Source organism: Neolamprologus brichardi, chromosome 12 (genome assembly GCF_056152115.1).
Source record: "Neolamprologus brichardi isolate AB-2024 chromosome 12, ASM5615211v1, whole genome shotgun sequence".
NCBI classification, from domain to species: domain Eukaryota; kingdom Metazoa; phylum Chordata; class Actinopteri; order Cichliformes; family Cichlidae; genus Neolamprologus; species Neolamprologus brichardi.
In genome coordinates this window covers 31,993,397-32,019,801 of record NC_142115.1, presented here as the reverse complement: position 1 = coordinate 32,019,801, position 26,405 = coordinate 31,993,397, and the positions used below count along the sequence as shown (strand labels likewise).

General features: G+C 42.3%; 2 protein-coding genes across 3 annotated transcripts in view; one reads left to right on the top strand and one right to left on the bottom strand.

Moving 5' to 3' along the window:
• The first annotated feature begins 939 nt into the window (after window positions 1–939).
• coq5 (coenzyme Q5, methyltransferase) lies at window positions 940–8,026 on the top strand. The gene is made up of 7 exons (XM_087849348.1): window positions 940–1,129; window positions 3,225–3,374; window positions 3,463–3,687; window positions 5,427–5,533; window positions 5,695–5,783; window positions 6,754–6,865; window positions 7,292–8,026. The coding sequence occupies exons 1-7, from the start codon at window positions 949–951 to the stop codon at window positions 7,391–7,393; spliced, it is 966 nt and encodes a 321-aa protein (XP_087705474.1). The 5' UTR covers window positions 940–948; the 3' UTR covers window positions 7,394–8,026.
• Window positions 7,845–26,405, bottom strand: part of znrf3 (zinc and ring finger 3) — a 67,905-nt gene continuing 49,344 nt past the window's right edge. The window contains exons 3-8 of one of the 2 annotated variants that reach the window (XM_006803879.2): window positions 19,600–19,674; window positions 16,803–16,934; window positions 15,874–15,984; window positions 14,363–14,530; window positions 11,491–11,593; window positions 7,845–11,380 (exon numbers count right to left, since the gene is read on the bottom strand). In XM_006803879.2, coding sequence (XP_006803942.2) covers window positions 9,636–11,380; window positions 11,491–11,593; window positions 14,363–14,530; window positions 15,874–15,984; window positions 16,803–16,934; window positions 19,600–19,674 — 2,334 coding nt within the window. In that variant the 3' untranslated portion in view covers window positions 7,845–9,635. The remainder of the gene's footprint in view (window positions 11,381–11,490; window positions 11,594–14,362; window positions 14,531–15,873; window positions 15,985–16,802; window positions 16,935–19,599; window positions 19,675–26,405) is intronic. The other variant, XM_006803880.2, reaches the window with a different exon arrangement.

Below are 26,405 nucleotides of genomic sequence, written 5' to 3'. Positions count from 1 at the left end.
CACATATCCCCCACAACACATAATGGTGTGGGGGATATTTTCTTGGCACACTTTGGGCCCTTTAGTGCCACTGAGCATTGTTTAAAGAACATAGCCTACCTGTGCATGGCTGGTGACCATGTCCATCCCTTTATGACCACAGTGGACTTGTCTTCTGCTTCCAGCAGCATAATGTGCCATATCATAAATCTCGGATCAACACTAGTTTCTTAAACATTACAATTAATTAATTTGTACTCAAATGCCCTCCACAGTCACCAGATCTTATCCCAGTGCTGCTTAATGAGTACTTTTGGGATAAAGTGGGAAAGGAGATTTACATCATAGTCTCGCAACAAACAAATCTGCATCAACTTTGTGATGCTGCTGTATCATGTGGACCAAAATCTCCGAGGAATGTTTGTAGCACCTTGTTGAATCTATGCCACGTCTATGCCGGTGAGTGTATCATTGATTTTTACTTACAGTTATGATTCTTATTTGAGTAATAATTTCCTTTTTTAAGCAAGTAACCAAAAACATATCGTAGAGGAAAAAAAATATCTAATATTAAATATTTAATACACTGTACTACAAGGACACACTCTGATACAATATCCTTTCCATGAAAAAGGTTTAGCTGACACTATTTATACAATAAAGCAATTTGCATGGAGAACCCCACAGGACACTAAAATGCAGCTAAAGAGAAAATGTAGCCTGGCCAGCTACCATAAAAGTTTCCCTTCACCCGTGTTACACTTTCATGAAAGTTTCACAAAACCTGCAAAAACCTAAACTATTATTATTATTATTATTATTATTATTATTATTATTATTATTATTATTATTATTATTATTATTATTATTAACGTATTTAGATTTTTGTAATATTGCTACTTAGAAAAAAAAAAAGACTACATTGTCGCCTACGAATGACGACATCCCGTGGCATAACTGTCAGGCAACATGGCGGCGTCCGTGAGGTTGCTTGTCCGTCAAGCGATCCGACTTTCTCACAGAAACGTCACCGTTACAGCCGCCGGGGTTTCTGCTCGGCCGTCCTGTCGATGTTTCAGCGAATCAGCCGAAGAAAGAAGTACGCATTTTGGTTTTGAGACCGTGCCGGAAGCAGAGAAGGCGAAAAGAGGTGAGCGACTGTGGAGCCAGTCTTCACATAAAAATCTCTCCATTTAATAGTTCGTTGCCTCTCTAGACATGTACAGACTTTGAAGCACGCGATATGAGGTCATTTTAGAGTCGTGAGGAACTGCTAGGCAATTCGGCTAACCATTTATGTCTGAGGCAACATTCAGTGAACTTCTAAGTGTTTAAAGTGCGATGCCGTCAACTTTATTTATGATTATTTTCATAGTTACACCTTTAATATCCCACAGCATCCTGTCATACCAGCCCATATAAATTTCCTCCTTCATAACATTCATGAAGCTTCCCTGTGGTCTTCCTCTTGTCTTCCTGCCTGGGTGCTCCATATTTAACATCTTATACCCAGTATATTCAGCATCCCATGTCTGCACATGTGAAACCATCCCAACCCCACCTACCTCTACGACTTAGCAGAGCAATTTTATCACAGTCAACTGGAACTAAACTAAAAACTGAAACTAGATGTGAAAGCAAACTAAACTTTAAAAAAATGTAGAGGTAATGTCCTTAGTTTTAGTGTCTGTTAGTTTGGTAACTTGGCCTGCTAGTCACCGAAAAACATGTTTATTGAGGTGTCTACAATACTATGACACACTATGAGTTAGTCATAAGTTTTTATTGTAATATCTGCACTAATTTATCTAAATCTTGTCTCTAATACATGCCTTTAATACAATAATTAAAAGGACTAAAACTAACACTAACAACTAAATTAAAACTAAACATTTATTTAAAAAAAAAATTAAATAAAAACTAGACCCGAAACAAGGAAATCCACTTGGGAAAATAACTAAAACGAACTAAACTAAACTGAATTTAAAAACTAAAAGTTCAATGAAGAAAAAATCTAATTAGAAAATACAAAACGAACTATAATGACTCTGTAGCAGTCAGTAATTCCTGACTCCTTGTGCATTAGCTTGCCATATTAATGAGGGTAAAAATAAAACATACACAAAATGACATTCAATTCAATTCAATTTTATTTATATAGCACCAAATCACAACAAAAGTTGCCTCAAGGCGCTTTATGTTGTACAGTAGATCGCACAATAATAGATACAGAGAAAAACCCAACAATCATGTGACCCCTATGAGCAAGCACTTTGGTGACAGTGGGAAGGAAAAACTCCCTTTTAACAGGAAGAAACCTCCGGCAGAACCAGGCTCAGGGAGGGGCGGGCCATTTGCTGCGACCGGTTGGGGTGAGAGAAGGATAACAGGATAAAGACATGCAGTGGAAGAGAGACAGAGATTAATAAGAGATATGATTCGATGCAGAGAGGTCTATTAACACATAGTGAGTGAGAAAGGAAAAACTCAATGCATCATGGGAATCCCCCGGCAGCCTATGTCTATTGCAGCATAACTAAGGGAGGATTCAGGGTCACCTGGTCCAGCCCTAACTATATGCTTTAGCAAAAAGGAAAGTTTTAAGCCTAATCTTGAAAGTAGAGATAGTGTCTGTCTCCTTAATCCAAACTGGAAGCTGGTTCCACAGAAGAGGGGCCTGAAAACTGAAGGCTCTGCCTCCCATTCTACTTTTAAATACTCTAGGAACAACAAGTAGGCCTGCAGAGCGAGAGTGAAGTGCTCTAATAGGGTGATATGGTACTACAAGGTCATTAAGATAAGATGGGGCCTGATTATTTAAGACCTTGTATGTGAGGAGCAGGATTTTGAATTCAATTCTGGATTTAACAGGAAGCCAATGAAGGGAAGCCAAAACAGGAGAAATCTGCTCTCTCTTTCTAGTCCCTGTCAGGACTCTTGCTGCAAACCTTGAAGTGAAGAAGGAGGAACTCACTCACATTGAGCTGCAACATTAAAACGAATAACTGTGACACATACACACTAACGCTCTGCTTTATAAACTTTTTGGGGATATTTTTTTCTTTCATTTGCACAGATTACTGATATTTCATATATGGAAGATGACTATTTTGCATTGTATCACTAAACCACTGTATCATGTCATATTTGATGTCCAGGGTAGCTATGATAATATTATAGGTTACTCCATAAATCCTACCCCTATTCTATACCTCTTTCTTATTGTTTTTTTTTTTCTTTTTCAGTATATAAAGTTTTTGAGAATGTGGCACAGAAGTATGACATAATGAATGATGCCATGAGTTTGGGGATTCATCGACTGTGGAAGGACATGCTGCTGCATGCGATGCATCCGCAGCCTGGTGCTCGGCTCCTGGACGTGGCGGGTGGAACAGGTAAAACCGTTTGTGTGCGCTTCTGCGAAACATCAAACTGAAACATCTACTGGCAATACACATCTGTATTCCCTGTGATGATCTTCAGGTGACATTTCTTTCCGTTTCCTGGAGTACGTTCGCTCTCAGCGGGAGCGGCAACAGAGGCGGGCGGTACGCTTCGGCCAGACGCTGTCATATCAGGACATTTCCAACAGCTACTCCACGATAGAGACGGACGGGCCCCGGGAGTCAACGGCTGTTGTCTGTGACATCAACAAAGAGATGCTCAAAGTGGGAAAGGAGAAGGCTGAGAGCTTGGGCATCACTGCTGGTAATCTTCTAAATGCAAAACTGCTTCAAGTGTCTTCAAGCTGGATACTCGGTCCCTGTGATTCTGTGCATGTACAGATCTCATCAGTAATAGGAGCCTTAGCCTCACTTTGGCTGAGTTGTTCTGAAGGAAACTGGCAATGTATGCTGTGTCACGTAGCCTTAGATCCATTTTAACTGAGAAATCGAAAGCTTTTCATTGATGAAAGCTGGCTTTGTGTCTGACAGAAGGAGAACTAACCATTCAGAATCAAAAGGTTAATGTGGAAAATACTGTTTTTTAATTTAAGATGTGCAAAAGTGTCACTAATACGTCTATGACATATTGTCATCAGTCTGGAGATAATACTTGAAATGCCTACAGACTGTGAGATTTCAGAAATGGCTCTTGTAGAAATGAGGTTTGGTGCACAGTTTCCAAAGGTCATAACTTCTGATTCATTGGGTCTGATGCATAGAAGCAGTTCCTCAAATATTCATTCAAATGTGGTCCTGGTAATAGCTAAAATAGTAGATCACATATACAGATGAAGTTTTTGCTACCACAGCTCAATTAGATTTTCTCATTTCTTGGAATCAGAAATGTCTGTTTGGGTTTGTTCTTCTCCGCAGTGATGCCAGTATCGAGTTGATCGTTGTGGTAGTTAAGCAAAAGTTTTGTTGTGGATCTGTAGAGCCCAATATAGGACAGATTCTATGCAATTCCACCAAAAAAAAGACTGATGCCAGTGCCAAAATGTTTACCACTGCTGTGGTCCAAAATTGAACCTGGAGTTGTTAGTGGCTTTTGGGCTAAGTCACAATTAAAAAAACAAAAACAAAAAAAAATATCAATGATTCAGAGATTCTCTTCATCATCATTTCCTTCCCACAGAAATTCCCCTACCTTCTGCTTGTAACTCCACATAATAATCGGTTCTCGAACCTGTCAAAATATCGTCTGGTTCTCAAAAGAAACCATGCAGAACTGGTAGAGCACCAGCAGTGACACTGTATTATGGGAAAAAGGAGTTGTTTGAGAACGCTATCCAATCATTATACGTGTTTAATTGCAAGTTCCGATGCAAGGTGGTGATTCCTGAGATATTTATCCCACCTGCATCCTCTCTGGAGCCGGAACAGTTGAACACATCGTACAGACCAAACTTCTGCATCATACTTTATGTTGGTTGGTTTGTTACAAAAGGCAACTCGCTGTTACGTACGTTACTGCGTTTTGGAGCGTTTCCTTCACGTTGGTCGTCTTTCTTGTGGGAGAGCCACAATTGCAGTGTATACCTGGCTTCCGTTAGTGGAAAAAAGTTCTTCGATTGTGAAATCTTGACAACAATGTCAACCTGACACCAGAGCGGAGGAGACGTATGCACGGAAATGTGTTTAAAGAAAAAAACCTGCGTTCACTGATATCAGATATAAGCATCCAGCTTTAGTGGTGGAAACACTGCAACTTGACTGTAAACACTTTTAGATCAAGTAAAACAAAATGTCAATTAAATTTGTGCCACTATTCAGCTTGAAGCATTCTGCAAGTCATGGCGGTGGGAACGGCACACAGGATACAGGAGATGCAAACAGTTTAATTATAAGTGTGGGAGATTTCTGTTCAGCCATGCGTGACCCGAACAGATACACTGTAATTATGGCGGAGCTATTGGCATAAACTGTCACGAGGAATTGCAAACTGCCAATAACCCACAGAATTCATGCTTGTTTGCGTTTTCCTTTGTCACTTTGTATCAGGTCTATCATGGGTGGTTGGCGACGCGGAGGAACTGCCCTTTGATGACGACCAGTTCGATATATACACCATCGCCTTCGGCATTCGAAACGTTACTCGTATAGATCAGGTAAGTTACTTTTAAAGGTCTTTTTATTTTCTGTTTCCAGTTAAATTTTATTTTTTACTAATTTATTCTCAGTTTAAATAAGAGATGAATCCAGCAGCTGTGTTTTTAGAGTAACATTTTTTTGTGTCCTTTGACATTAAATTAATAACTGGCTGTTTCAGGCACTGCAGGAGGCTCTGCGGGTCCTGAAACCTGGCGGCAGGTTTATGTGCTTAGAGTTCAGCAAAGTGACAAATCCCCTGTTAGCAAGGTGAGGAGGAGATGATGGCCTTGAGTGCATATGTAATATAAATCAATACTGTAAAAAAAAGTCTTGCTGAAATGTTCATTTTCTCTATAAGAGAAGCTCTTATGGTTTTTAAGTTTATATAATGTGATGAATATTGCTTTCTTACAAGTCAGTTGACTTTTTCTGAAACTGCAGATGTAACAGACTAAATGAGCTTTTGCTGCCCTCTTCTGGTTCTCTTTGATATAGTATGCATGCACTTAAGTAGAAATGGAGTTTTGGGATATTTAAAAAGAAGTTGAGAATCATCAGCTGATCATTGATCAGTTTGACTTGCAGACTGTTGACTTAAAGTTCAACAGATTTCAACACAAAGTTAAATGAGGCACTAGAACTGTGATTGCATGTGATTTAGAGGTTTTAGTTTATTGAAAAGTATAAATACATGATATTCACAAATGAACTCTGGAAAACCATATAAATCAAGAGTAAAGGACAAAGTTTATTAAACATCTGTGAAATAAATCTGGTCAAGTAACAGCAAGTAGCAGAGGGGTTTGTTAATCACACACACACACACACACACACACAATCACCCCTGCCCACACACCTGAGTAGCCCTCATCTCCCAGGCCACTCATGCATGGACTCTACTCAAACCAAGTCCTTGCACTACTTCCAATGATAGATACCCTGACAGTCATTAGGTATCAGGATTAAACGACTGGACCAGTGTCAGACCTCACACTGTTGCAGTGGGTCCTGGCTTCCCCCTGGTGACGAAAAAGCTCAGTCTCATATGGCGAGAGTATCGAGGCAGTTCCTGGAGGAATTGATACTATTGAGTAGCCCCATGCTTACCTGACATGATTTGGTGCATCCAATTCTGCACCTCAGACTGTCCAGGAGCTCAGTGAAATGTGTAATTATGGGAGTTATTTAAGACAAACACTGGGTTCTAGTTCTGAGAGATTCCCGTTTCCTTTTCCAGGCTTTATGATGCGTACAGTTTCCAGATAATCCCAGTGTTGGGAGAGGTTATTGCTGGAGACTGGAAGTCTTATCAGTATTTAGTAGAGAGCATCCGCAAGTTCCCCAGCCAGGTAAGGCAGATTTATGGTCTGCATCTTATTTCTGTCATTGCTGCGCTTACTCTGATTACAGTTCTCAATTTCAAGTACCCTTCTTAGATCTTTCATTCACATATTTTTTTTCTGAAAGAGAGAGATTTGATTCATGATAAATGGCGTGAATTTGTTTGATTACTCGATTGTGCTGGCACTGTTTGTTACATTTCTAAACCTTCTTTTAGTCTAAGAAAAAATTGACAGCATTTTAATGAGGTTACAGTGTCTTTAGTGCACATCAACTGATTGAGTCTATATGCACAGTCACAGCATTAAACATCCACTCTGGAAAAAGAAACAGTTGAAGCTTGTTATGTATTCACGCTGTACTGCTGTGTGCAAGTCTGTCACTTTGTGGATTCACTGTTAGTCATTGGTCCCCTTGTTCTTTTTCCTCTGCAGGAGGAGTTCAAATCCATGATTGAAGATGCAGGTTTCTATTGTGTGCAATACTACAATTTCACAGGTGGAGTTGTGGCTCTTCACTCTGGTTTCAAGCTGTGAGATGCACTCCGAATGCCTTCTGTAAAATATCGAAGAAGTAAAAAGTCAGTTTCAGGCTTCTCTGCAGTATGACTGTACAGATTTTTCAGACTTGAGTTTTCTAGCTTGAGGCTTCAGAGCGCCTTCCATCTGCTCACTGCAGAATGACCAAAGGTCATTAAATCCAGAGGAATTATTACGAAAACTGCTCTTAATAGAGCTCACTGTATGTGTACTTGTACAAATGAAAAGATGATTTTTTTTTGGTAATGTGTTTTGGTGATGAATAAAACCTAAAAAAGCTAATCATAATATCCGAATGGATTATTACCAAAGCTGCAAAAGGCATATTAATTACTCCTTATAATAAAGCTCTTACAATTTAAACCACTGACTTTTTGCACAAAACAAGAAAACATTAATATAGAGTGCACACGATGAAAAGCAGGACACCACAACATTAGTTACTTGAATAAAACTGTATATTTTACATATCTTTATACACTTTAATTACAAAACTGTATGGTACTAAAGTTTTAAAATCAGTTTTTTGGTCAGAGAAGATTTAATCGTCTTTTGTGCAATTACCATGTATATACAAAGTCTCATGTTAGTGATTTTCCTCAAAATAAAAAGCAACCAAATAACTCAAACGTTCATACACTCGGAACATAAGACATGGCTTAAAGATAAATATATTAGTAAATAAATATTCAGAGAACATATTTCCATTTATGAAATGTGTTTGCTATACAGGTACAGAAATATACACAGATTGATTTCTAGCCTCTTTTTTTTTTTTAAACATTTGTAATAGTAATGACAGAAAATAATTATATTCTTAAAAAATATTAATTTTTGTACACATTTTTTTAATCTTAAGTGCTAGAAACAATAACAAAAACAAAAAAAAAACTTAAATAGTGACTCAAGTACCCCAAAATGTTATATTTGCAGTAGGTACATATCTCTATGCAAAAGGCAAGATTAGATTCTCACTTGATTACAGCACTGGGTTAACTTATAAATAGGGTTATTTCAGGTTTTCCTCTGTGTAGAGAATGTGTATATTTCATAGAAACAGTATTAAAAACAGTCTGCAGGACAAACAGAAAGGCATGAATGACAAGCAATGATATCGCAAGTATGTATTATGCACAGCACGATTCAAACGGATACACTGCGGTACTTATAACTGCATCATTCAAAAAGAAAAGTCACAGTACAAATAAGGAACCCTTTTAAAAGATGAGTCTTTTCCAGCTACTTTCCTTTGGCCTTTTGATACATGCTAGAACCTTTAAAGATATTTAATAGCACATGTTTCATTGTGGAAATCGGGTAAGTGACAAAAAATACACTTTTAAGGGCTTCCAAACATTAAGTAGAGTGCTACACTCTATGTTTGAATCTATTGACCCCGAGACACTCGCTCTGGTCTGAAGTTTAACGAAAACCTGTGCAGTGTCTAGATATTGCTACAAATAGCTTCCCAGCCCAGCATAAGGCTTGCCACGTTGCTCTGGCATCTCTCATACAGGTAGGCCACAACTGGACAGAAATGCGATGCATAAAACAAATTCTGTGTATTGACCAGTGTCAGCCTTGCATTCACATTTCTATGCAATTTTCTGTAGTTATACATAGCTTTTTTTTTTCTCCATGGAGAAATGAGTGGGTCACAAATACCTAGAAAGACCCATTTCCCTGCTTGAAAACAGTTTAAAATAAAACAATCATGTCTTTCTGTTTTGGTATTGGTAGCTAAGTCCATAAAATCTACTTGACTTGGTGGATGAAGCTTTAAAGGCAGTGGTCATGTGCACAAATATGCAAAATGTACATGTAGATGCGGATTGTGTACTTATGTGTAAAAAAAAAAAATCAGATTTCTAGAGCTGGCACAAAAAAACAAAACTGAGTTGAGATTTTTTTAAAAACTGGGCCCAGATTGCAAACCCTTCATGGCAGCAGGAAGTCTTCAAATAGATGCCAATACCAACCCAATTGAATTTTCAGTTAACAACCTCCATCCATGTGTGTAGTATCATTTGTGGCCACAGGAATGAACTTAATACATTGTTTATATATATATAAGTATATATATATATATTTTTGACAGGCCATTTCAGTAGAAATCCACACAATCTAAGATGATAACATTCAGTGCTCAGAGAGCAAGGCTAGAACAAGGCAACTGAGGGTTTCAATGATTGACTGACACGGTACCACATACATCGTCCCATTCTTTCAGGACTCAAGTTCATATGCCCAAACCTCCCTCATATGTTGAAGTACTGCTTCCCAGTACAGTGGGGCTTGCAGAGAGCTGAGGGTGAAACAAAGCCCTGGTCTCCTCCTCTTGAAGGTATGGGTGACCTCTAAACTGTCCTGAGGTGAAGTACCTGTCCGTGGGCTCGCGCTGCTCCCCTGTCCGCAACTCCGTCTCCACTGTGACACTGACTGGTAATAAACTGCTCTGGGTCTCTGCCCCTGTACCCGACTCACAATCTGTGTCCTCAGGAATAATGGGTATTCTCTGGTTGAGTTCGCAGCAGCCCTGTCCTGAGCAGGCCTCCGAGTCTGCGTGTGCGTACTGCACATTAACAGCGTAGTCCTCAGTATAACGCCCTGCTGCGGCCCTGTGGACCTTCATCTCTTTGTAGAAGCAGCAAGGCAGCCCTTCATAGCTCACCTGCTCAGAGGAAGGGCACAATTGCTCAGAGGCAAAGTAGTTCTTGGAGGTTGACCCCTGGAAGTCCATTTCCCTGTGACAGCGTTCGGAGGCAAGACGCCCTGCTTGGTCCAAGTCCTGCCCTTTGCACTCAATATTGGGCGGAAGCACCTCAAAACAGCAGCTACAGGCTGCGGCCCCGAGCTCCCCCGACTCCTCTTGTGCCCCCTGTCCCCTGTCACCTCCGGCAGCCTCTGAAGCCCCGGCTGAGGTAGTACTATTGTTGCTGTTCTCCCTGGGTTCCAGTGACGAGCGACTGCTATAGTTGGGCTCCAAACTGCAGTTGGAGAGATGGTCCCCCGTGTTATATCCCGAAGCTCCAGCTGGGAGCTGGAGGCAGTCATGTCCCAAGGGTGCAGGGGAAGATGAGTCCTCAGCTGAAACTGTGTTGCAAGCCGTAGCTCCCGCTTCCCCCCCGGAGCCCCGACACGGACTCTTGCTCCGGTAAACGTAAGGATCGTAGTCGCTGCTCAGTGAGCTGCGGAAAGTAGAGCAGCTACCGTAGACCCCCTGGTTGCTGACTTCAGTACAGTCCAACATGGAGTCACTGGAGGAACAATGGCACTGGCCAGAGCTGCTGCTGCTGCTATCGCTGCCAGGACAGTCAGCGAGGTAGCCGCTGCACACCGAGCGGTGCCCGTGATAGCAGCTAAGGCCAGAAGTGCTGCCATTATCAGCTATCCTTGAAGAAGAGGCAGGTGCCATGTGTACCACCGTGGGGTACAACAGCCCTTGCTGAAAAGCCCTGCTGTGGTGGCTCTTGTGGACCCCTCCTCCACCAAGCTGCCCTGGCACAGCAGATCCTTGGCCACCATCAGGAGGCTGAGGGAAAGTCAGCCCCTGAAAGTAGTAGTGCTGGTACATGGTTTCATACTGCGAAAAACAGGCTGCCCGGGAGAAGTTGCGATTATGGATTTTGGGTCTTTTAAACGTAACATGATGAGGCTGTGAAGGGTAAGCAGGGGGTCCACGGTGCTCTAATCCGCAGTGGTGAGGGTTGATTGAATGCTCCAGGAGAGTGGGGTGGTAGCTCCGGAGAAAGGCCGACGTCGATTGGGGTGGGTACAGACCTTGGGGATCTGGGTGCTGGTCCACAGTGAGCACCGTGATTGGGTTGCCATGCGGGTCCATGCTGGTTCTAGTTGGGTAAGCTGTCACCTGACCAGCACGGTGCACCCTTCCCGGGTAATGAACTGGCAGGACCACTCGTTGCCTGCCATGGACTGGATTGCCGGGGTCCATGCATGCTGGTCCTGGATTTCCCTTCTTTTGCTCTGTGATGACAAATAAAACGACATTAAGAGCCTGAAAAATAACTCAAAAACATTTAGAAACATTTCTTAAAGGGACCCTCAGCATAGCCAGAGGCTGAACATCAACTCACCAATGATGTTGTGTCTGCAGTGGGGACAGGTGTGATGTTGGAGCAGCCAGGGGTCGACACATTTCTTATGAAATCTGTGGGCACAAGGGATAACCCGCAGCTCCTGCAGGAGAAGATAAAAAATTCAACAGTTAATCTTCATGCACTGTCAAAGCACAAACAGCAGCAAATACAGCAATGAAATGCATGCTCTTATTTTTAATTACACTGATATAATCTTTTTAAATCTCATATTACTGTCCGATAAATAATTCATTCTAGAAATATTTTAAAACACATTCAATATATCTGCTTTATGTCACTGGTTAAAAAAATTTAATGATTAATGTAAAAAATAAATAAATAAAATTAAAAAAATCAAACACCCAAACAAGTCATTTAGTTTTTGGGTTTTTTTCTTAAACCCAGTTAAGCCAAGCCAATTAATTTCTTACCAATAAGTCATTCATATGGATATTGCATTAAAGGAGTCCTAATAACTTGATGCATGCTCATGTTCGTACTTTCCAAGGGAGAAATGTTTTCGGTCTCCACAAAGAAAGAAAGTCACATGGAACAGTGACGAAACGTTTCTCCGACAGAAAACACGCAGGAAACATCCTGATGAGCAGAATCAGGGGTTTCAAGCTCCATATGTCCATCCTTGGTTACTAAAAGAGTGGCTGCAGTATAAAAGGATTTCCTCATTTTATCTTATACTCTGCTGTGCTGCAGGAAACAAGCCATTTATTTCCATTTACCCACCCTTTAAGCCAGCGTTCCCCTGATTCCTTTAATACAGCTATCATCTAATTGGCTGCTGCTTGCAAACAAAAGATTTGAACGGCAGGTGGGTGGGGGCGTTGTATTTATAGCAACCATATTAGCGATAAACCCATCCTCTCTGACATCATACAGAGCCTAGAGACAACTTGCACATACTCTGATAACATTATTTGAAACTTCCCATGTATCCAACAGGTCTCCTTTAAAAACATATTTTATATGTATTATTTCATAGTTGCAGTTGTATTATATATGCAGAAAAGTTTAAGAAAGTGTGAATTAATGTGAACTTAAGAGAAGCCTGGTGTCCAGAAGGTGGCAGCAAAGCTACACTGAGCAGTTATCGGTTGATCGTGAGTCTAATTGGCTTTTTAACACTAACTTGACATCATGGGACAAACACAATACTTGACTAGACTCACACCACAGTAAAATGCAACTTTAATGCTCAACGAAGCCACGTTTTCAAACAAAGCAGGCGTTTACTCATACACCATTAAATATGATAATTTTCCAGTCAAAGAATTCCAAAGTATTAAACCAGGAGCACTGGTTTTCCAGCGACAACTCTTTCACTGCCACAAATACTTTACTGTGTGGCTTAATATGACTCATCTTTAGGCTCTTTTCCACCAAAGCTTTTGTTGCTTGGTTCACTGCTCAAAAACAGCTTTGATGCCATTCAGTCTTTTATATCGCCACTTCCTCTGTGCAATCCTGGCGCCACGCTTTGTTCTGTTTTCTTCTCCTCCTTACCGAAGACGCACATAACCACAAACACGCGCGCGCGCACACACACACACCACTACGTCCCCTCTGGGCACTGGGGTTTGTCCCCCCCGTCGTCGTTGGACAAGGATGAGCAATGCTCTTACTGTAAATCTACAAAGATTAGGATACATAATTTGACAATGACTCCTTGAAGGATTAAAGAAGGCCACAATGCGAAAACAGGAAGCCTAATCACAATCCAGTGCACTCTGGGTACCCTTATCTCTCCAGGTGCTCTGAAAGACTGAGCTAAACATCTAAAAAGGTAGCGGAAAGCGCGTCACTAAAGATCGCAGGACTGCGGTCCCCAAACACATCAGGGGGACTTCCATTCCATTGTCCATAAAAACTGCATTATGTTTCATGTCAACAGAATATGCAATGAAAAGAAAACAAACGAGGCGGGTGGATGACCGCTTTAGCACGGCCAGAGTTAAGCATTCTGACTCCCATATGGTTCACTTATGCCTGCGTGAACCTTGAAGCGTTTAAAAGCATCCATCTCAATGCAGATGTTTTACATTAGTCCTGCGTTTGTGTTGAACTTTTCGGTGTTTTGCAAAGTGTCACTCGAACTGTTAGTCTGGACTGCGTTATTATGCATTTTGCTTTAATAGTTTGAAATATTCTCATTTTAAAAAATCTGATTTAAAGAAACAAAACGTGTCGGCAGTTATCAAATAAAAGTGCTTTGCTTTGTTACAAGCAGACAACATTCAGCACATAGTCTTTCCTAATCCAGCTTTGCCTTATTTTCTTCCCTTTCATCCATGGTCATCTTTTTATTTGTGCAGATTTATAACATTTTGCTCAGTTTTATTATCAATTTCTCTGTTTTAAAAGACATTGGGGCGACCGTGGCACTGGGGGTTGGGAAGCGGATCTGTAACCGGAAGGTCGCCGGTTCGATCCCCGGGCTTTCTGTCCTGGTCCTTGTGTCCTTGGGCAAGACACTTTACCCTACCGCCTGCTGGTGATGGCCAGAGGGGCCGATGGCGCGATATGGGCAGCCTCGCTTCTGTCAGTCTGCCCCAGGGCAGCTGTGGCTACAACTGTAGCTGCCTCCACCAGTGTGTGAATGTGAGAGTGAATGAATAGTAGCATTGTAAAGCTCTTTAGGTGCCTTGAAAAGCGCTATATAAATCCAATCCATTATTATTATTATTATTAAACTGCCTAAACAGTGCTACACGCAAAGAAAGTTTGATTGATTGATAATATGGTCTGTCACGAAGGCGGCCCAAAAAAAAAAACCTATGTGAAGCTTCAGAGAAGTGAAATATCTCCTTCATTCCTTCCAGATTTCAGGCTACCCCAGGTAAAAAACTCTTCTTACCTCACCATCGATGTACTTCTCCAGACAAATGGCACAGTCAGAGGTGGAGCTGCTGCTCAGCGAATCAGAGGCTCCGCAGCTGCTCTCGCGCTGTCCCTTGCCTTTGGCCTTGAACTTTCTCGTCTCCATCTTTTCCAGAGCCTGGATGGCCATTCTGTTCATCGAGCTCTGTGGAGAGGAGGAGGGTGTGGCACAGTGTCAGAGGGGGCAGCGGCACATTTGAGGCCAACATCTGACTTTTGCACGACCTTTCGACGCAAAGTTGACATAAAAGCTGAGATGAGCGATTTCAAAAGAAATTCCATTAACGTGTCTACACATTACTGTTGGCAAGTGTGCGTTTTTGGGGGGCTGACATCATGATTTAACACTTCTCCCTCTGACACAGTGCATCATTTTGCAATATTTCACTGATGCATGAGCATCTTTCTGGTTTTAATTCCCTGTCCTCGTTTCATCTTTTAATTTGCTTTGCGTCGCCTTAAAATTGTTACTTATTAGGAAATGTTGACTGATAAGTCAGCACGTACGGAACTGCCTACTAGGATTAAACTAAATGACTCGTGTGTAGCAGACATTGTGATTTATAGTACTGAGCGCCTAAACTGATGGTGCATCACTTGTTTACAAGACACGGTTATTTATGCTCCGGCTTAACTAAATCACGTCTCCACAGGGTATTATCCCAGGTCACAACCCACACCCTGATTAGCAAGAGAGCAATGAATTTGGGATGAAAGGAATTCCCATCACAGGGTTAACAAACAGAAAACACGAGGACTTTAAAAGTTCCGGATTTTCCGTCTGTTAATTAACTCGAGTCGCGCGAGGACGATCCCTTGAGGAATCCTTCATTAAAACCAAAAAAGTAACGTAATGGATTTACAGTTACTGTTTAAGCGATATTTACACCACAAGCGGTTCATTAATTCTTCACATTTTGAGAAGGAAATGGTTGTTACGTGCGATAAATCCGCCCTCGGTGTGAGGCGAGTTCTCTTAATTAACCACCGAACGAAGTCACGACCACGTCATCTGCTGCTGCGACACACACCCCCTTGCTAAGCCGCACATGCACACGCACATAAAAAGGAGGAACGTGTGCACAGGCTGCGAACGCAGACACGAATGTCTGCTGCCAGGATTACACCTGTCTCGACGAATGCCGCTACAGGTTTTATGCGCCGTCATGACATCTCTGCACGCTTGGCTCCTCCAGCCAGCCTCGCATCAGCATTAACCGAATGCTAATCCTGATTCATGCACCCGACGTAAGCCTCCACCGAGAGCTTTTTGTCGGCACAGAAGGGGAATCAATCAGCGGCAGAGCTACTGTCGCCTGACGCAACGCCTCCGACTCCCACTAAAGTCGCGCTGACTGGAAAAACAAGGCACGGCGTCGTATATCTGGGTGTGTTTTCAGCACGACGCGGGCATACGTTTGGTTGTGACACACTCAGACTGGCAATATTATGAAACAGTTTCTCAAGTTATTTGAGCTCCTCACTAACCTGGCTTCTCCTCTGCTTCAGTTTGATCTTGATGAGCAAAATGAGGCAAACCAACGACACCACCACGAAGAAGGCCAGAAAGATGCCCATGTCAAAATACTCTGTGGGCTGCTGTGGAAAAAAGGAAAGCAACAGAAACACATGTGTCTCATTAAAAGGGTTATTTCATCGTATAAAGACTTGCATTTAAAAGAAAGAAAATTCCATTTACTGGCATTTCGACATATTTGATTATAGTTTTTGTTACTCGCTCAGCAGACCAGAACATGCAAAGCTGTGACTCATTCGCCGCTCAATGCAAATAATCTAAAATGCGACCTTCATGCATAATTCAGTGGCTTGTTAAAGAACAGATACGTGGATGATTATACATGCTGGCCAGTTCACTTTGCCACGTGCATCACTGTCTTCTCACTGTGTGAGAATTTGCACAGGTTCGAGCTACAACTACACAGTTGAGACCATTCTGCAGACTAGAGCTTAAACAACGAGTCAGTAGCAACAATAATACGTTGTTATTTTTACTACACTGCTCCCTGAAAAGTCTCTCTCATCACCAATCCTTTCTCTTGAGGTTTCATTATGTCAAGTTATTTGACCTCAAAGTGTGCAGGTCTCTTATCAAATATTCCGAGCAAACAAACAGCTCTTTGAACGGCCGATATTAATCTCTCAAAGCGCTGCGAAAAAGTCTTTGGCCTCGGGGCAGCGAAGAGCAGAGAAGAAAGGAAAAGGGGTCAGATTTCACAGCTGGAATTTTCGTTTGTCTTCACATCCAAAGCTTCTCTGCGCTGTTTCACCGCGTGGGCCTCACAAACATGTTCACCTCATCCCCAAGTTCCTCGCATGCGCCCGAGATTTGTCCCACACACATGCACTCCATCTACACTCAGCGATTTTGAGGGTGTTTTTTGTGAGTAAGCACTTACCCTCGGCGGTCTGTGTTGTATCCGAGCACGGGCCACTTTCTGCTTGTTGACGATGTTCATCAGTTTGACGGCGTCGTTGCCCTTCACGTAAACCACCGGCCGCTTCAAGGGATCCTCAGCAACCTGGTTGAGCTGAAGAGACAGAGAAAGACAACACATGAGACACACGTGTCGGTCTAATTTTCTAACTAAATTAGACCGGTTTTGTAATTTTGACATGAACGCTGTCGTGTTCAAAAAGGGACCTGTTATGCACGGCCAAGGTTTTAAATAATGCGGTCTGTCTATGTATAACTCCACATTTACAGGTTTTTTTGTGGCCCTGTATGAGCGCAGACGCCCCAGCCACCTTCTTCTTGCAACGTGCAGCCAATCAGAACAAAGCTGGTTAAAGGAAGGGGTAAAGTAACTAAGATAGTTTATTTCCAATAACATATCAACTGAGATGGTGGCACCAAAGCACTATGTCACACACAATGACAACTTCAATGTCCGACCTCGTGTGAAGACAATGAGAGAAACTCACATTAGCTGAACGTTACTGTTTAAGGCTTTCTTATATCTAGGTTATTTTTAGATGATCCAAAAAAAAAAACAAAAAAACATCTTTCTTTTTTTTCCCATAAAACATGGACGTAGCTTTCCAGTCTTGTTCGTGGCGACAGCTATGGTTCCAATCAGAGCTCTGGTCCTAAAGAAGTGTGGGTGAACCTCTTTCTGTACTGACCCTGTAAACACTTTACTGTTGAGCTTATGCGCTCGGTCACTAGTTTTCAGTCTATTTTTATAAATCTCGGTTATTCTGTTTCATAATGGAGGATTATCTGCGGTATTAGTCAATCGCAAGTTAACCGATAAGTTTGTGCTTTCACAGTCAGAACTGCCCTTCCTCCTTAATTAGTGGAAATAGCGGATCCCTCGTCTCCAGGGGACGCCACAGCGGGTCGCTCCGCATGTTTCGATTCAGGCAAAGTCTTAAGCCAGATCCCCTTCCTGTCGCAAACCCCAGGGGAGATGTGTGTGTCTGTCTGGAATCAAAACAGACCACTGCAATATGGAGGTACGGACAGGTTGAACCTTTGTTTTTTTTTTAGCTCCATTATAGTTTTAATTTCAAGCTGTTTTTATATATATAAAAACAGTTAATGGAAAGGGTTGCTTGAGCTGAGGTTTGGTCTGTGGATATAAAACCTTGTGTCAAATATGCAAAAATGAGGCCTTTTTAATTATGCCCAGGACTGATTGTTCTTTTTTTATTCAACTCCAACCACTTTAAACCACTCTCTGGTGGATTGTCCTACACCAATTAACATATGTAGTGTGAGACAAAGAGGATATGAGGCGAAGAGAAACCGGCGACCTTTGTGAATGTAAAAGGTTTGAAACTTTTCCCAGCTGGGAAAAATGACCTATAGGCCCGAGACATGGAAACTGCGGCCAAGTTTGCCAGAGGGAGTAGGAGGAAATAGTCAGTGAATAGTATGTTCTGGCTTTTGAGTCAGTTGGCATACTCCTTTACTCCTCCTCGCCCTCTCTGTTCTTCCCGCTCGTCTGCTGGTTGGAATCTGTAATTTGAAAAGCCCAAGGGAAATACCGAAGATATATTCACATTGCTATTTCTTCTGCTGTCGTCATGTTCCCCAGTGAATTACTGTATGTTCTGGTTTAAAAGTATAGATGCTGAAACTTTTGATCTCCCGCTTGATTCTGGTGAGCTGCTCTTACTCGGAGAAACCATTCCACTGCAACTCGAGTTTCCCCTTTAACAAGTAAAGCCCCAATAAAAACTATAGCTAAAAATACAAATACAGTGCACAAGCACAAAGTTAACCATAATCTTAACTTTTCCCAAAACAAAACTCCAAGTGGCACTTGGCCCTACATTACAGTCTAAACAGAGGAAAAGGGAGGTCAAGTACATTAAGTTTATAAAGCTCCTCCTAATTTTGGCCCCAGGACCTTAATTCTCTTTAAGCTCCTCCTCCCTGCCCCTCGGCCTTGTGACTCCTGTCTCTGCTGATCGGGCTGCTCTGACTGGAAAAGCCTCTCGGGGGAATTTAACACAGCCGCCTAGCGCTGCCTTTCATGTGGTCGGCGCGCAATCCCTTTTATCTCTCAGCTACGCGCTTTATGATCCGGCAGCAGAGAAGAAGAGGCGAGGAGAGAGGGAAAAAAAAAAAACCCCTGCAAGTCCAGGCCTGGTGTGGCAGGGATGAATACCACAGGAGAATTCTTGCGACAAAGGCGTTCAAGAGGAGCAACTCGAGTATTATACCTCTTAACGGCAGAGACACGGGAGTCGGGAATACTGTCTCGATTTGTGTGACGAGAGATGTGCTTTCTTTAGCCTGTGCTCCCCTAAACTTGCGCTCAAAGAACGCTCTCAGGGGGTGAGGTAAAGTATGCTACCTGTGCAATTGTGAGCTCAACAGAGTTTGGTCATGGTCTAGTGAAAGCTGAACCTGGATATCAATTTTCAGTCCTCACAGAGTGAGGTGCACTCCTCCAAACACAAGTTGGGAGAGTTGAAAGGCCCGGAATGGCTGAATGAGCGAGGCTGATCCGCGTGCTTTTGAACAGAACTAAAGATAGAAAGATCATTGTTTGTACACACACACACACACACACACACACACACACACACTCATACGCTGCCAGCCAGAAGGGCAGGGCAAGCTGCTAAGCTTCATTCAGAAATGAAAAGCGGAGAGTCTTTCACGGAGAGACCGAGACAGATTAGACTGTTTCAGTGCTGTTGAGAGCGTGAATGCCGGAGTAATTCTCTGTGTGTACAAACCTGGTCGATGGCATCCGGATTCTCAGATACATCAAAGATGACGGCTGTGGCTCCCCGCTGCACCGCTCTCTTTGCCTGCCAACACAGAACAAAGTAATCATTAGATATATTGGGGGGGGGGGAAAGCCGGGGAATGCATAATCATACCGATAAAGACACTCAACTCCCAAAGTTGGATTTCACATTTTACTCAAGGCCACTAGAGGGAGTTCTCTGCCCGAGTGTAACCTTCACACACATTATCTGAAGTGAGAAAACGAGAAGGAAGAATTAAACCGAACAGATGAGACGTAAACAAGCCGGGGACAACATTTGCTCGGACGCACATGTGGCGTTCTCCACAGGCCGCCATGATGTCATTCCACGTATATCTGCGCCATATTAAGTTAATAATACGACAGAGACTTAAACACTTCCATAAGGAACGAACGCATGCACGGCTCCGTGTGATGCAACTCTGCTGTGCAGGTTTAGAAAAGTTAAATAAAGTTATCGTGGATTTCCAGCTGTTAAAACTGGGAGCTCCTTTCATCCGAGAGGGGGGAAAGTCATAGCACAGAGGCCTTTTGAAGAGTTCTGCTAAAGGCAAAAGATAAAGGAAATGCTTGGATCTGCAGAACCCCGAGTATCTCCTTGCAGAATCCAAATTGGCTTCCCCTCGTCAGGGAAAAAAAATAAAAAAAATAGTTCCTTTATCTTAACTCCTGCCTTCCCCTACAACCCGTTCTCACCCCGCCTGATTCACGGTGCCCTATTTAGACAGCGTTTTGATGTCTACACTACATGATCTAAAAGAGCGCGGCTGGATCATATCCTGGTATTATCAAGTGCCCTTGGGCTCTTGCCAGCGTTCTTCATAACTGGAGGGAACAGGGACGGGGGGGGGGTGAAGATCAAAGTGACAATGTACAGTGCTGTGACTCCGCTGCCGACTGGCTGCAGAGTGTCACCGCTCCACTCTGCAGGCACGGAGGACGGACACGGAGTGGGGGACAGGGAGCGGTGGTATGTGCGGGGGAGGCGCAATTGCTCTTTTCCCAACATATCGTGTTGATTTCTGAGGTAACAACATTCAACAATGGGATGTTGAGCAACTTTCAACATCATTTGTCAAAAGGGCAGCCATGTAGGTCAGTAGAAAGACCACCGTGGGGCTCAAAAAGGCCCTCAGCGCTCCTCAAACCAAAGGCTTGTAAAGCCCTCGGTGCGCTATTCAAGTTATATTTGTCTAATTGGTAGCTATATGTCGCATCATGTCACAAAGGCTTCAACTGACAATAATTGATGACTAATTTATCAATTACTTGTCATGAGTGAGTCTATAGGATGGCAGAGAATTGTAAAAACGGGCCACTAAAGGTCCCGTGTGTTAAAAATGAGGAGTGAAGAAAAGGCTTTTAAATTCAAAATAATCCATTATTCAATATCATTTTTGTGACTTTACCCTAGATTAGCTTTTCTACAGGATGCTTGTGCGACACTCTTAAGTTTCCTGTGTGTTTCCGGAGTCTGTAGGAAGGTGGTAATGATTAACATAGCTGTCCAAGAACGAGCAGGTGAAGTTAAAGCAAGTTTGAAATAAACTTTTTCCAACTTAACTGGCAACCTTTAATTCCTTCACACAGTCCACTGCTACTACTTGCATTCACAGCAAATAATGAAACTGTATAGAATAGTTAGATTTTCAGTACACGGGCTTATTTTACAGCACAGGGGAAGAAAAACAAAAGGAAGAAAAGTCCTCTGATACAGGGGGGCTTGACTCTGAGTGAACATCAGCTTCAGGAAAATGTAAACATATCATGTCTCTGAATTTCAAGCTGTCTTAATTAGATTTCCCCTTGGCTTAATCCATAGACAAGATGTTTATGAATCTGGCTTTCATAGCTCATTAAAGACTAATTAACTGAACAAACTGAATCAATCATTCCCAGCAGTGAAGGAAAGCCCCATGAAAAACAACAGCAACACACAATAAATACAAGCGCTTCCAACTTTCTCTTTCGTTCTGCTTCCTTTACATAAACTAGCATTGCTCTTTTCTTTCTCCTTTTTTCTTTAACTTCTGTACTTGGAAAGTTCAAAAGCGAGCGGTGTGGAATCGGCTTTTCCCTCTCACCCAGTTTTCTCTCAGCTCCACGCTGCCAGGCTCCAGCCCCCCATTTAATTCAGCACAAGTCTGCTCCTTTGATGTTAGCTCTCCCGGTTAATAATTAATAGCTCTTGGTAAGACGCTTTGAGAAGAAAGAGATCTCCCTCCTGAAGAATCTCCACTCGGGCAGGCCCGCGCTGCAGTGCAGGGACTTGCCTGACGACAACAAAAATGCACCCACAGGCAAACCGGCTTGCTTAAAAAGCACCGTAAAAAAAATCTTCGGACACCAAAAGATGGATTAATACGGTTAAAAATTTGCTCAGAACTAAAATACGGTTTATTTCAGTGAGTCAAACTGGGTTTAACGAGACATTGTGCAAGAAATCTGAGACAGCACCAAGTCGTCTGTGGTAAACCTTTCAAAAAAAAGAGATGAATTGCACACTAGAAAAGTGGGCTTTCGTTGAGATTCAACGGGGATTTCAAAGAGGTCTGGTCATTCCCATATGGAAAAGAAATAGTAAAAACTTATATGACTTAACTCATGAAAGTGGCCACTTTCATGAGTATATCATATAAGGCTTACATGATTTACTCATGAAAGTGGCCACTTTCTCATTACTTTCATATATTGTTTTAGTAAGTATCCAAAACATACAAGTTTCATTATATAATTTTTCAAGGGATCTTATATCTGTTTTTACTCTTGTATGCTTTTCATACAAGTTTCACACAAGACAGATACAAACTTTATAAGATTTATATATATCTTTTCCATATGGGTTAAGCTTATCGGGAAGGAAGCTTTCGGACTTAAAGACGAGATCAAGACTGACCGATGCTGTCGGCTATTTCAGCGATGGATGTTGCAATAAGACAGAAAGTTGCCTGAAAAGTAACAGTTTACAATATTTGGGTTTTATAAAAACTAATATAACATTAAAGATGAATTCTTCAAGAAACAAGGAGATGGGAATTTTGGTGGTATATTTACCACCATGTACTGGTACATTGTCGACATATGTAGTGATGTAATTATGGAACTATTTCTGTAGTGTAGTGTAATTTCATAAAATACAACAAACTGTTATTTAAGTTACTCCCAAGCACCCCAGTTTGTGATAATGAGTGAATAACGATGTCATCTATAATAAAAAAAATACAATAAACACTCAGAAGATCATTTTACTGCAGAAGTACTTTTACTTTTGACACCTTTGAAGTGAAGTATATTTAAACTTCTTTCACCAGTGGAGATTCAATGATCAAGAACTTGAAACACTATAAAGTGTTCAGATAATATTCGATTACCGCGATTCTCCATCTTTTCTACTTTTTTACTCAACAAACGGTAGTTTGCAAGATTTGATCTTTATCCATGAATCAAAAAGTAAACATATGAGGACAAAATCCCTGCGAGGCAAACAGAGGTGGTCAAAAACAAGGCAAACCGAAAACGGTCTCACTGTGAAATCCTGCAAAAAGTTAATATTTTTCTCAAAGCTGAGACGTGATCTCTCCCTCTCTCTCTTGATCAGTCATCCATGCTCAAAAGTCAGCTGAACTCTCAACCCGAACTGCCTGCCAAAATGGTGGTTGGGGGTGGGTGGGTTTACAGGTACTTCACGATAATGCTGGCTAAACAAACTTCCCGCTGGCTCGGAGACATTAGAATTAGGGTACAATCATCCCCGAGTGAACAGAAACCGCAGCAGAAAGCACTGAGGACTCAAGTCTAGACGCAGAGGAAAATGAAAGCTATGTTTAGCATCCCTAAGTAAACCTGCCAGCTTGTAAGATCTGAGGGAACGAAATTTTCACTCGTCTGGAAAGAGTCTCCTCTCAGTGTAGAACTCGCTCCATCATTCACACGGACCGAGGGTTGGCATATTAACTCTGTGTCACACACAGAGCCATCCGTGTGTGTTTATAAATGCATGTATAACAGAAAACCACAGGCTCACCGAACTACACCTGGATACACCTGCAACATCTGTCTCACGCTCCAGCTCTTCTAACTCACTGCTACCTCTTTCTTCTCCTCTGCTTCCCTTGTTTTTATTTCCTTCTTCCTCCTTCTGCTCATGCTTTCCTTTCCTGCTCCCTCTCTCGCTCTCTCTCTCTCTCTCCGCACTGCTATAATTAAGGCAATTAAGTCTTCAGAAGACTCTCCACTGCTATTATGCTGTAATTTCATGTTGCCTCCTGGCTTTACCGTTTATTAAAAGATAAAGGCATACTTTTCTCCCGTGGATTTTCTCATATGTGGTCACCCCCTCTTCTTTTTTTCATGTCCTTTCTCACTCCCTTTCAGGGAAGGCATGTGTGCCGAGACATTATTTACATTCAGCTAAAATAAAATCAGAGTTTTCAATGTGGCTACGCTTCATCTGATTGGACGCCTTTGCAGCCGAGCGAAAGAAAAGCATTTCTGAAACGTCTCTCCTTTGTTCTCCGTGGATGCTGAACTTCAGCAGACAAACCCTGGCTGTATTACCGCGACATTTTCAAAACAGCAGGATTTGGAGCACTTACTCACCTTACTCATCCTTCTTCATCTCCCGCCGTTTGATGTGAGCACTTCACCGACAAACTGTTGCTCTGTCGTAACATGTTTTTCTGTTTACAGATACTCGACATAACTGCTTTGGCCTGTGTGTCATTTAATCAGCAGGTTTAGCGATCCTGCCGGATCTGCTTACTGTTGTGTCATGACATGACGACTGTAATATTAAGACCGCGCTATTGTGAAACCATTTACAAGGACACAGTGTCACTCAGAAAACCTCGACGTGCTAAAAACACCTGACTAGTGTCGAGTCACTGTTCAGTTTCTGATTCCATCCCCACAAACTTTTGAACTCGCCCGTTCGCTCCCTTTTTTTAAAATATTAATGCTTTCTCGCAGCTGCAGCGTGTTACAACAGTCCTAAGGGCAGTCTAAGGCACCATTTCAAATATTTACGGAGCACATAAAAATCCACTTGTGTGTCACACCCCGATGGGGGATGGGGGCCGGCAGGCCTCTTTGAGCTCCTCTCCATTCAACCACTTTCATATAAACTGACAGTTTACCCAAAGTAAACACACGGGGGAAAGAATCACTTAGAGCACTCAGTGAGCTCAGCGACTGCCATTAATATCCAACATGCAGATAAGAGGTGAAGTAAGGAAGTGGATGCTGACCTGGTCACCATGTGCTGAGGAGTAAGGACTAGGGATGGGTACCGGTATCCGGTTCTGTCATAAACGGTAGTAACCAGACCGAAAAGCAGTGCACATTTCGGTGCTTTTTTTTTTTTTTTCCTGAGCTGTGATACACTTTAGATTCTAGCCAATCATTTTACGTTTCCGAGGATAGTAGGCGGGCCCAGGTACGTACGTTCTTTTAGAGCAGAGCTACAGATTAAAAACGCCCAAGGCGAAGCGGTCAAAAGTCTGGCTGTACTTCACAGCAAAAGATGCAAACTCAGCAGCCTGCAACAAGTGCTTTAAGGTGATACTGTGCAAAGGAGGTAACACCTCAAATCCGATGAAACCATAGCGTTTTTTTTTTTTTTAAAGCCGAGAAATGCGCCGTATTTGATAGCTTGCTGCGAGACCTCACACCTAGCAAATCTACTGCGGGTGGGTTGCCTGTTATCGGACCCGGAGTTAGCAACATCCCCCAAAAACCCGAAGAGGAGAGTCCTGGCCCCTAGCCCTGCCGTGTAGGAGAAATGATGACGGATGATGATGGCAGCAGCAGCCGTTCTTCTCTGCGTGAATAGCTTAATGTTGTTCGTGTGTAATTTACGTTGAGTAGGCTAACCATGTTATTAAATTAATGCATGTAAGGTGAACTAGCAAACATCGTTGTAGTTACATGCGGCTGTCTTCTTGTTTGATGGCAGATACTCCCTTCACCCTGGCCAAAAAGGCTAAAATGACCAAAGAAAAAGTGGAAAACAGCTAAACATGAGAGGTTTTTGGACAAAGTTTGTGTTTTTTCCATTGTTTAAGCACTGCTTCCAGCCAAGAGTGATACCATATATGCCCCATAGCTGCAGAAAAGGCTAACATTGTTATCTTTTTACAAAAAAAACCCAGCTGAACATGAGAGGTTTTTGGACCAATTTTGTGTTCTCCATTCTTTAAGCACCGGTTTGAGCACCGTTTAAGCACCGGCACCATTTCAAAAGTACCGGTTTGGCACCGGTATCGGATAAAACCTAAACGATTCCCATCCCTAGTAAGGACGCTGGATAAAAGAACGGTTTAAGCCCTAAAATGTGTTTAAGACGACAGGCATCTTTAATGATCTGCTGGCATAATGTCAATTTTACTTCATCAGGGTCTGTGCGAGCGTGCCACATGGTGCTACAGGGTTATAGCACATTTCCCACGCCCACTTCTAGATCGGGCGATCCATCACAATAATCATGTCTTTTAATGGGATAAGCAACTCAGAAAGAAGCACGAGAGGCATCGTGTACATGCCTACCTGTTAATGCGGCTGCGGCGTTGAAAGTGATGAGTAAATGTTATTAGGTCTGACCTGGTGAGACTCCCCGGGAAGCTCATTCCCAAATGAAAATATGTTCAGATGGCGTCCGATCAATGGAGCGCAGATCTGCCATAAATCATGGTTTCATTTGAGCTGCTGGGCTAAGGGTTCACTGTTCGTAGGAACCACACTTTTATCTGATGTTTACAAGTTAGGTCTTTACTG

Bases quoted from the DNA above. Each gene is read 5' to 3' on its own strand.
- coq5 (XM_087849348.1), top strand. From the start codon at position 949: ATGGCGGCGTCCGTGAGGTTGCTTGTCCGTCAAGCGATCCGACTTTCT. The intron at 1,130-3,224 runs GTGAGCGACTGT...TTTCTTTTTCAG, and splicing joins AGCAGAGAAGGCGAAAAGAG to TATATAAAGTTTTTGAGAAT. The intron at 6,866-7,291 runs GTAAGGCAGATT...TTTCCTCTGCAG, and splicing joins TCCGCAAGTTCCCCAGCCAG to GAGGAGTTCAAATCCATGAT.